The sequence below is a fragment of the Hemicordylus capensis genome, chromosome 5 (assembly GCF_027244095.1).
Source record: "Hemicordylus capensis ecotype Gifberg chromosome 5, rHemCap1.1.pri, whole genome shotgun sequence".
NCBI classification, from domain to species: domain Eukaryota; kingdom Metazoa; phylum Chordata; class Lepidosauria; order Squamata; family Cordylidae; genus Hemicordylus; species Hemicordylus capensis.
This window is the reverse complement of record NC_069661.1, coordinates 68,814,522-68,826,553: the sequence shown is the minus strand read 5'-3', so window position 1 is coordinate 68,826,553 and position 12,032 is coordinate 68,814,522. Positions and strand designations below refer to the sequence as shown.

Below are 12,032 nucleotides of genomic sequence, written 5' to 3'. Positions count from 1 at the left end.
TTCAACGAGCAATGGGGATCATAAAGAAGGAGGCGCTCTCTCAGGTAACGCGGACCCAAGCCGTTCAGAGCTTTGAAGGCGATAACCAGCACTTTGTATTTCGCCTGGAAACATATCGGCAGCCAGTGCAACTGTTTTAAGACAGGCATAATATGGTCTCTCCGGGTTACTCCAGAGACCAATCTGGATGCCGCATTTTGAACTAACTGAAGTTTCCGAACTACGTACAAAGGCAGCCCCACGTAGAGCGCATTGCAGTAGTCGAGCCTGGAGGTTATCAGCTGATGGACCACTGTTTTGAGAGCATTCATTTCAAGGAATGGATGCAGCTGTTGAATCAGCTGAAGCTGATAGAAAGCGCTCCTGGCCATAGCCTCCACCTGAGATACCATGGTGAGGTCTGGATCCAAGAGCACTCCCAAGCTGCGTACCTGTTCCTTCTGGGGGAGTGTAATCCCATCCCGCACAGGAAGATCTAACTCGTCCCTTAAATTCCGACCCCCGCACAATGAGCACCTATGTCTTGCTTGGATTCAGCTTCAGTTTGTTATCCCTCATCCAGCCCATTACTGCCTGTAGGCAGGCATTTAGGGAGTGAATGCCATTTCCTGATGATGATGATGATGATGATGATGATGATGATGATAAGGAGAAATAGATTTGGGTGTCATCAGTGTACTTGTACCACCCTGCACCAAATCTCCAGATGACCTCACCCAGCGGTTTCATGTAAATATTAAAAAGCATTGGTGACAAAACGGAGCCCTGAGGGACTCCATATAATAGCTCCCATTTTAAAGAGGAACTGTCACAAAGTTCCACCATCTGGAATCTGCCTGAGAGATAGGAGCGGAACCACTGCAAAGCAGTGCCTCCTATCCCGAATTCCCCAGGCTATCCAGAAGGATACCATGGTCGATGGTATCGAACGCTACAGAGAGATCCAAAAGAACCAACAGAGTCACACTCCCTCTGTCGATTCCCCGGTGAAGGTCATCCATCAGGCCGACCAAGGCAGACTCAACCCCACAGCCCGCTCTAAAGCCAGTTTGAAATGGGTCTAGATAATCGGTTTCCTCCAAAACCGCCTGGAGCTAGTTAGCCACCACTCTCTCAATCACCTTACCCAACCATGGGAGATTGGAGACCGGCCTATAACTGTCCATCACTGAGGGATCTAGGGAAGGCTTCTTAAGAAGTGGTCTAATCATTGCCTCCTTCAAACAAGGAGGCATCTTACCCTCCCTCAGTGATGAGTTAATGATATTAACTAAGCCATCCCCAACAATCTCCCTGCTAGATAAAAGCAGCCAAGTCAGGCAAGGATCCAGAGAACAAGTGATAGGCCACACCGCCCCAAGCAGCTTGTCCACGTCATCAGGCATCACAGATTGAAACTGATCCAATCTAATACTGCAAGAGGGATTGCTGGACACCACCTTAATAGACTCTGCAGAAACAGTGGAGTCCAAGTCAGCCCAAATACAGGAGATTTTGTCCACAAAGAACCCATTAAAAGCATCACAGCAGAACAAAGTCCCCGGGGATTGGTTTGAGTTGGAAGGATCCTGAATCAAACTCCTCACAACCCGGAACAGCTCTGCTGGATGTGAACCCGCAGAAGCAATGCGCATAGACCAGAATGGTTTTTTTGCCACATGCACTGCCTCCGCATAAATCTTCAAATGGGCTCTATGCTGTGTCCTGTCACATTCAAGCCGAGTTCTCCTCCACTTGCGCTCCAGTCGTCTACCTTACTGCTTCAGACCCTGTAACTCCTCTGAATGCAGATCAGAATGGACGCTTAGGAGCAATCGTGTCTACTGCCCTGGTGAGTTCTCTATTCCAGGCTCCCACTAGGGCATCGATAGAATCACTGGCAGGACCAACATCAAAACCCTCCAAGGCCTTTTGGAATCCTACTGGATCCAACAGCCTTCTTGGGTGGAACATCTTAATAGGTCCTCCACCCCTGCAGGGCTGGGTTGTGGCTGTGAAACCAACCTTAACCAGGTAGTGGTCCATTCATGACAATGGGGAAACCACAGGATCCCGCACCCACGGAACACCCCCCTGATCCAAACAAAAGACCAAATCGAGTGTGTGGCCGGCAACATGAGTTGGTCCTGAAACTAGTTGGGATAGGCCCATAGTTGTCATGGCCGCTATGAACTCCTGAGCCGCACCAGACAAGTCAGCCTCACAATGGATATTGTAGTCACCCAGAACCTATTATGAGGTTTTATTGTTCATTTCTCATGAACCTTGTGATATATTAATATATTTTATTAACTCTGATAAACTATATTTTATGTAGCTAGGATAGCTTTCAAATATATAGTGTCATTATTAGTATCATGTTAAAACATTAACATACAGTACTTAGATTCTCTGTTGATATAGCAATATATTGCAGAATCTAATAAGGTTTTGTGTTTCCCACTGAATGAAACTGTCACATGAAAGTGAACAAATATTTTTTCTCAACCTCTTTCTCCCTCATTCAAAACACACAAAACCCTTGGTAGTCTGCCATTCACTGTTCACTCAGTTGTCAGAGAAGCTTTAAATTAATTTTGTAAAAAAATAAATAAAAGCATCTTCAGTTAAGTTTAAGCCAAATCAGTTGGCATGAGTAGTACCAATTGAAGCACATGTCTGGGTTGCAAAGATCTCTTATTATTTGAAATTGTATCTCTTAAAAGCCAAGGAGATACTTAGGCAGCGGATTTGGGACATAGTGATTCAGGAAGACGGAGCCCAGGCCAGACATTTACCTTTCTTAGGTGATGCAACTCACCCTCATAGACCAGCTAAATATTTAACCTTGAAAAGACTATCTGATCAGATAGAGAGAATGGATAGTCAACCTTCACATTGGAACCACAGACCTTAGGAGTAGTGTCAGCTTCTTTAACTCCTATAATCTTGGACAAATCTCTATTGGATACAATATACAATGCCTGTCTTGCCAACCAGAGGAGGTGGCATCATTCCTGGGGTCTGCAATCCTCATGCAAAAGAAAGGATGTCTGAACAAAGCACTAAGAGCTTTACACCTCATGGGACAGACCAATTAAAAAATGAGAAATTTGTCTAACACACTTATGGGACACTCAGACTGGGTGAACAGCACAACTGATATGGGGAGAGTACAAGCTATTGCCATCAAATGGCAGACAGGGGTCCCCCAAGGAAATTAGATACAAACATGTCTCAACAACCATGGACATGTGAAAAAGCGAGAATGTCCAATGTGAGAAACATGGAATTGGTCAGGTTATGCAGACCAATCATTTCTGTCAAAGGAACAAATATGAAATTAGTAGTTTTGTATCAAGTTAACTAATGGATCTAATGGGTTCCATTTAGCTTGCTTCTTTTCCAAGAATTGCCTGCATATTTCCGTCACATTCTAAAATTTATTACTATCATAATTATAACATTCCAGTAGCCTGATCACCACCATGATTACGGCAAGTTTCCCATTTCAGCCCATAAGTGTTATCACAAAAGTTATCCGACTTTATTTGTGCAGCATGGCTAAAATGTTCCTAATAAATTACAGACTTTTTATTTTGGATATGTACAGAGACAGAACAAAGACACAGACATAAAGCACCATATGCAAATAGCTGCATATATATTTTACTCCTGCTGCTTTAAGTTTAATAAATTCAAAGGCCTTGTTCTTCCTACAGTTTTATATTGGTTTTTCCCTGCACCCTCCATTTCTGCTGTAATTTAACAACATTAAAAGGGCAACTGAACATGGAAGAACAAGAACAAACGTGGGCTTCTTAATGCTTGCTGTTCAGATTACTGAAGTCTGTGTGGTGCAATAGGATTATGATTGTAGCTGAATACTTTACACTAAACCAGTGCTGAATTTTCCATCTTTACTTGCCAAAAATGCATACTTGTTGCCATCACCATCACTTAAATTGCATTTTACTATGCAAGGTACTTTGCCATCTTTCTCTTGTCCAGTCCCGGTTTTCAGTTTCTTGATCCAAACTGTAGGGATGTGCATGGAACTGGTTTGGCTGTTTCAGTTAGAATCTGTTCAGTTTGAAAATATAGGATACGAACCAACCCTGCCTGGTCCGGCTTTGGGCTCGGCCGAACCAGGTCTGGTCTAGTTTGGTCATCGAACCAGGCTGAACCAGTTCGTGGGCTAGCTTTGGTATACTTGTATGGGGGAATCCTTGAGAATTCTCCTTTATAAGTAAAGGGGGCATCCCTAATCCCTATGCTAAAGGTGCAGGGGTGTGAGTGGAGAAAGAAAGGGGCCTACATACTTTTAGAGGAGGTGGAGGTGGTGGAGAAGCATTGGAGGCATCAGGGGGCGGTGGCAGGAGTTCCTCCAAGCCCCCCACCAGCCTCCAGAATGACAACCTGGTTTATCTGTGGCCTGGCTCAGGTTTGTGCGTACACGTAGAGGCCATTTTTGTGGCCTCCATGCATATGCAGAGGTGATTTGTGTCACCACGCAATTTGCGTCACCACCGAGTTTTAGTTTATAGATTTCATTTCAATACATAGCTTTTATTCTGAATCTGTTCCAGGAAAACACTTACAAGTTTAAATATAGGAGACAGCCCCAAATGCCAAAGACTTACACTATGAGCCTCACCCAAAAAAATCCATAGATTTTTTTAAATTATCCATTGGCTTTCTACTGAGGCAGAGCCTTGAACCTGGGACCTTCTCAATCGAAATCACAGGAGCTGTAGCTCAGTGGTAGTTGCAAAGTGCAAGAGCTCTACCACTGAGCTACAGTTCCATCACAAACGAACTTTCCAGAGCAGACATCAAGGGCTCCCCAGACTAATCCAGGAAGCTTGGCTCTCTAAAAATCCAGGATGTTACAAAAAGAAAATCTGAAGGAGCCTTCACTTCCCAGACTGCAGCAGGAAATGTGGTCTACTGGAAGTGGCCTTGATCCTGAATTTGGACCCGAAGACTAGACTCTCCTCAAGGACTAGTTTAATGGTTGACACTTTGAGTCAGGGGCATGTGAAACATTTTGAAGGGAACTATCTCATCCATTCTGAGTATGAGTCAAACAGTTTGAGTTTCTTGTAGGCTCTTCTTTTTCATTTCTGAATTTAGGGAACAATAAGCAAATCAGTGTGCAATCTGCACCAGTCTTATGCTCCAAGAAACATAAGAACAGTTCAGGGATACCTTATACTGAAAAGATTGGTTTGGGTAGCCATGAGGAGTGTAGTGTTGGTCACACTGTGATTAAAAGGGGCAGAATCTTCTCCAAAATCATTATTAAAAAATGGATGAAGGGGACTGAATAGATCACTGAGAGTCCTTGCACTTATTTTAACATTAAAAGATATGGAGTAAACAGGCGGAATGAGTTACTTAGGCCTTCTGTTCTCCATACTTCTGTTTGGCCTGGAGCTTGCTTGCTTACACGCACACACACACACACACTTGATCACTCACTCTTGAACACTGGAAGCTGCCTTATACCAAGGTCAGACCATTGGCCCATCTAGCTCAGTATTGTCTGACTGCTAGTGGCTCTCCATGTTTACAGGTAGGAGTCTTTCTTAGCCCTACCTGGAGATGCCAGGGAGTGAACCTGGAACCTTTTACGTGAAGCATGTAGCTGCTTTTTCACTGAGCTATAGCCTCACCCCCTAAGGGGAATATCTTGCAGTGTTCATATGTAGTCACCCATGCAAATACAAACTAAGGGGGACCCTGCTTAGCAAAGGGGACAATTCATATTCACTACCCAAGACGAGCTCTTCTCTCTCTCGCTCTCTTTCTTTCTCTGCAACATACTCCATACAATCATAGAAGTTCAGTGTTGAAGACCTTGGAGGTCTTCTAGTACTGCTCATAAGCAAACATCTGCAACAGAACAGAAGCTCATATAGTAAAACACAGCCTACGATCAAATTATTCTATCACCAGAAAGAAAAAAGAAAAGTAAGAGCACAAGAAAAGCCAAGGTACACCTTAAAAGAAGAAGAGGTATCATGCAGGACACAGTTGAATATACTGTATGTCTGTTGATATACTTTAAATACTCCTTATTTAATATTTTGTTTTTGAGCAAGATAGTGGACAAGAGCCAACTGGAAATTTTTCAAACTACCTATGATCATGCAGGTACTTGATTAACAAGACACGTGAATAGGAATGAATATATATATATATATATATACACACACACACACACACACATACATACACACATACACACACAAATCTATACACAGGAATTTGTAGTCCAATACTATTAGTACTATTATTTGATATGCAAAATAAGAGCATGAGTTTATATTATTATGCAACTTTTTGGTCTTCGTCATCTTCAAAGCAATGACAAATTTCAAAGAGAACCTTTAATTCTCTGTTCATACTGGCTTAATGATATTGAAGCCAATGTGGTGATCCTAACTTGATCAAAGAGAAACATCACATGTTTGTCTATTTGCTCTTCTATCTAGGTGGTAGAATAGTTTTAGTCCTAATGATAAGAGCTTTGACCAAGGTTTATCACTTTGGAACTAAATATTAAAGCTAAACAACTGAGAAGTTCTTCTAAAAAGCAAAGAGTGAGATACTGTTCAGCTGATAGACACCACAGTAAAATAATTAGCAACTCAAGGAAAATGCTGAAATCTGAATGAAACTCCATGTTCAATCTAAAGCTGTTTTAAAAAGATCTGAACTGGGATTCTGGAGTTCTGAACTGAATGTAAACTTGCATAGCATTAAAAAGTTATTATATGCTTGACCCCTGAAAGTACAACAGCTTTCAATCATACCTAATATTTGCATTTCAAATATATCAGAAATGTCAGTATCTCAAAACTGCCAGAGAATAGTCAAAATCAGAGAATAGTAAAAATCTTTTCTTTAAAAATCACAGTCTAATGAAAATGAGTGATTGAAGTCTGTTATCTATCTGTTTCAATATACAAAAGATTAAACATACTTACCATTTGCTCCAATAGCTAAAAATATGCAGAAGAAGGACCTAGATGCCATCTTTATCTTGCAGTAATACAATGAAGAAATGAATGTTGTCCACGAGATTTCACAAAAAACCTCAACAGTTCCTATTTTTGGTTAGAGAGTGTACAGAAAGCTTCTTTTCCATTCCTTTATTCTTCTCATTCTCTTTTGCACTCTCATTCATTCACTCACTCACTGTGAACAGAGGCACAGGCACACATGATCCGGCAAAAAAGGAGGGAGTGTTCACTCTCTCTCTCTCATTGTGTATGTATGGACTTCATTTCAAAGAACATTCTCTCCTAATTTATCATTGGTTCCTGTGTCTGTGACAGGCTAAAGTTGGAATGGGATAAATTATAACTGAGAAATGTATGCTGAGGTATATAATTAGAATAATCAGCTATTCTGTATCAATACAACTAAGATTATTGTTTTTAATTGCCACTTGGGGAGTGACTGGGGAAGAATAATCTGATCTAAGTAGGCCTATGTTTTTACTTTGACATAAGAAAAACTCTCTTCCTTTTGTGACAGAAAGAAGTTTAGTTTAAAACAGCTTTGTAGTACGAAATATATTTGCTTAAATACAGAAGTGTGTAATACTGAATTTAACAAACTAATTTCTAACACAGCAGCAGTGTCTATTTTAATGAGTGATGAACTACATTATGTAGACAGGTGTGAAGGCGTACATATTATTATTATTATTATTATTATTATTATTGCTTTTTTATATCCCGCTCTTCCTCCAAGGAGCCCAGAGTGGTGTACTACATACTTAAGTTTCTCTTTCACAACAACCCTGTGAAGTAGGCTAGGCTAAGAGAGAAGTGACTGGCCCAGAGTCACCCAGCTAGTATTATGGCTGAATGGGAATTTGAACTCGGGTCTCCCCGGTCCTAGTCCAGCACCCTAACCACTACACCATGCTGGCTCATATGAAGCAAGGAATGGATCATATTCAGAAATATTACTGAACAAGAATGGGAGTGCAGTTTCCTAAATTATAAATGCAACCCTTCCCTTTACCATTATTTTATTTGCCTTAGGTCATCACAATATTGATTACTAAAATATCTCATGCCTTAGAGTTTCTGTGAGTTTCAAGGAATCAGTATTCACTTTCCATATCACTGGTTTCATGTTTAAGGTTTTATTCACATTAGTATTCTTGCCTCAGGGCCAAAGTAGAGCAATGCAGTTGGTTCCTGGGGCGGCAGACGGGAAGAGGTTGATAATTCCTTCGGAGGCATTGAGTGGCCTTGGGAAAACTGTCACGTTTTAGCCTATTCTCTACCTGTTATGCTGTTTCGATGATAAATGAGGCTGAACTGCAAGAAGAATTTCACACTGAAAGATGCCTTGATGATTAACAGAACAAATGTGTGTGTTTATATAGTGTACGTATGGACTCATGCTGATGTACTCTTCCATCCTTCTAGATTACATGCCCTCATAGAAATTATTTGTTCTAAAGTTTATGAAATGTGACCAAGAGTTCATGGATGTATTATACTCCTCCATCCTGAGTGGGCTACGGAGCAGAACAGAATTAAACCAGTGCTTGAGTTACAGGAGGACCAGAGGAGGCCTGCTCTTCCTAGCTTGCGTGCTTTGCTGCTTCACTGATGGTCAGCACCCTAACTAATGCAGCACACATGTAGCAAAGGAAGCACACTAAAAAGAGAACTAAAAGTTTTTAGTTTTCCCAACTAAAAGAGAAGGCACTGCGTGGGCACTTGCACAGAGGAGAGGTAATTTTCATTGATCTCTCCTTCCCTTCGTAGCATTCTGCGACTCCTAAAAATATGTCCTTAAGAATTGTGCAGCCCTCAGAGACATAGTTTTGGCAGTCACAGAGGAAGAGTTCAGAGGTATTCTGAGAAAGGGAGGTCAGTGAAAATTGCCCTTTCTGCATGAGTGCCCACACTCCTTCCATCTGGAATGCAGCAGCTGCATGCATGCTTCATGTGTGCTGCATCACCTGGGATGTCAGCCACTATTTTTAGAAGGCTACAGAGTGAGCTAAAGCTAAAATTGTGGGGTAATTGGGATGGGACTTGTGGCCTTCTCTCCTTCAATTCAAGCACTGAATGGAATGTACAAAACATTCATGCAGATCACCTCCTTAGTGTCTGTCTCATAATTGCCTATCAAAGTAATTTATCTCACTTAAAGATAAATACAAGAACATGCTCAGAAATATACAAAGATGCCTTATAATAGGCCAGTTCAGATGATACTTTTAAACATACAATTAATATATCTCTATTTTTTATACCCAGTTAGAAAGCAAATTCAGACGAACAGACCAACGTGGGTAGAGTGAATGATGCTATCCTAGGTTCTTTTTTGTTCTTTCTTTTACAAATGTTTACAATTCGAACTCAGGGACAGGTAGGTGATAACACCACTTTGAGATCCAGATGACCATCTACTCACATGATAGTGACAAACACACATTTTAAACCCTACATTATATCTACTATTTGTAAATGCTTGACTAACAAGCAAAAAGTTGCTGGTTCGAATCCCCACTGGTACTATATCGGGCAGCAGTGACATAGGAAGATGCTAAAAGGCATCATCTCATACTGCGCGGGAGGAGACAATGGTAAACCTTCTCCTGTATTCTACCAAAGAAAACCACAGGGCTCTGTGGGCACTAGGAGTCGAAATCGCCTTGACGACACACTTTACCTTAGAGGAATTTAATAATGTGTTGAAAGTATAATCTGAACTGGTTCAGTGAGACAAATAATTGGTTTATCTAGCTCTGTATTATCTACACTGACTAGTAGTGGCTCTCCAGAGTTTCAGTCAGGGGTCTTTCCTAGATCTATCTGCAAATGTCAGGCACTGAACCTGCATGTAAAGCAGATACTCCACCTCTGAGCTGCAACCCCTCCCCAGTACCTTTTAAGGCAGAAAGTTTGTATGTGAAAATAAAAGTTGTATGGCTAAAACTGTGAGATAATGCAAGAAACAGACAAGTTTTTTGATACCATTTTCCTGTTTACGCCCTTGTATGATAATGTAAGAGTCCAAATCTTTTTCTGTTAGTATAAATAATAGCAAACAAAACTCTGCAGTTTATAGGCAGAATTAAATATACTGGTCATTTGGTTAACTTGTAGCTAGCAGTGTGCACAGAACCAGCTGGTCCAGTTAGATTTGAGTCCAAACCCGAACTGGACCAGGCAAATTTGGTCCGGCACCCCCTCAACCCCCCCATTTGGTTCGGTGGTGGTGTTCGCGAACATTCTTTTAAAAATAAAAAATATCCGTGAACCCTGCACACAGTCGGGGGGTGTTCAGTCCAGTGTTGGACCAGACAGGGGATGGTTTGATTTGACCCTGAACGGTAAAACCGAACTGGTTCAATGTCAAACACGTTCGACGTCAAACCTGTTTGCATATCCCTACTTGTAGCCAAAGGTAGTTCATGGTACTGACATATACCTTCATCTGGCATCATACCAGATTAAATTAGTATGCTCTTTTGTTAGCATAATATGCTTTCAATTTGTAATTTATTGTCATTGATCATTATTTTCAGAAGAGAATTCTTGTCTTCCCCAAGGATCTATGTTGGAGAGAATGGCCCATACTCAGCTGTGATCCATTTGAAAATATTTATTTTTATTCAGTCCAAACCTGTGCATGTTTCATCAGATATAAGTTTCATGATATGAATATGGGACTTATGTACAAGGAAGTCTAAATAGAACCTCATCCACAGATACATTCCTCCATAACAAGCCTTTCTACAAACAATTCAAATTTCTCTGATCAAACATTTCTTTTTAGTTTTAATGAATTTTACAGATTGTAGAAGTGCAATGTAAAAGCAGTAGTAAGATATAAGAAAATCTAATCTACAACATATATTCCTGTGCTGTTAAAAGAAAAGGTATATATGCTGAATTTCCATTGTAACTGTTAGTATCCCCATATCATTTATTTACTGATGCACAGTAAAGCATCCTATGTGAGGGAATATGTTGGAATGCTGAGATGTAAATCTTTGGAGGAGTAAAGATGTGTCAACAAGGGCTATTGGCCACATCACACCCAATTATTTTCCTTGGGGTTAGTTCCATCAACAAAAACATATAATCAAATTCAATGTAATTTATATTCTCATTAGCTCAGTGAGCAGAACATAAACTAGAGGTAATTGTTGAGATAATTCTCCAGTGAGAGGAATATGAACTACAGGTACTGCAATTGCTGAGGTGATTCTCTCAGCAATACTAAATGATCTGATCAGATCAGATCATGGGGTTATGCACCTGACCACATGCACGTGTGGGCAGGGGGGAAGGCAGGATCCAACCTATCTTCCTCTGCATTCATACTTAGGAAGTAAGGAAATCTCAATGTCTATGCCAATTTCCTACTTTGGCAAGATAGAGAGCATAATTTCTAACATCAGGATTGTTATTTGCTGAAGGATCTGAAATATTTAATCTTTTCACTTTAAACATTTTTCTAGTCCTCAAGGCTGCAGAAGAAATACCTACGTTGCAAAACATCCTTCTAGTCAGAGGCGTAACTGTTGGGGCACATGTACGGGCACATGTACCCCAACCTTAGACTTAAAGGTACCAACCCAGAAGTATGTGGAATTCAGGCCTGTGTCTGGTTCCATTTTATTAAGATAGGAAATAATACCTGGGCTCAGAGTGAATTGACACCCCAGATCTCAACTGGTCTGTGAGGGAAGAGGCGATCCAGCATTGTATTGTGAAATGGGTACTCAAAAGCACAAAAGCCAGGCCCGAACAATCCAAATGCTAAAATGTGACTCACTATCAGATAATGTCTGTGGAAGAGGCCAGAGGCTGATCTCCCCTCTTCTGTTGCCAGAAATCTGTGTTAATCCTTGTCAATGATTGACTCAATTGCTCTCTATAGAAATTCAACATAGGTAGATGCATACAAAGAAAACACCTATAGACTATAATTCTTACTTTACTAACACTTTAACACCTTTTTGGGACAAGGGAAGATGCCCATTTGCAGCTCAGAGATGC

General features: G+C 40.9%; 1 protein-coding gene across 2 annotated transcripts in view; it reads right to left on the bottom strand.

Annotated features, from left to right (window-relative positions):
- The window catches only part of RXFP1 (relaxin family peptide receptor 1), a 51,044-nt gene extending 43,810 nt beyond the window's left edge, over nucleotides 1–7,234 (bottom strand). For both annotated transcript variants that reach the window (XM_053257638.1, XM_053257639.1), the window contains exon 1: nucleotides 6,975–7,234. In XM_053257638.1, the coding sequence (XP_053113613.1) occupies nucleotides 6,975–7,023 (49 nt within the window). In that variant the 5' untranslated portion in view covers nucleotides 7,024–7,234. The remainder of the gene's footprint in view (nucleotides 1–6,974) is intronic.
- Between the last annotated feature and the right edge of the window lie 4,798 nt (nucleotides 7,235–12,032).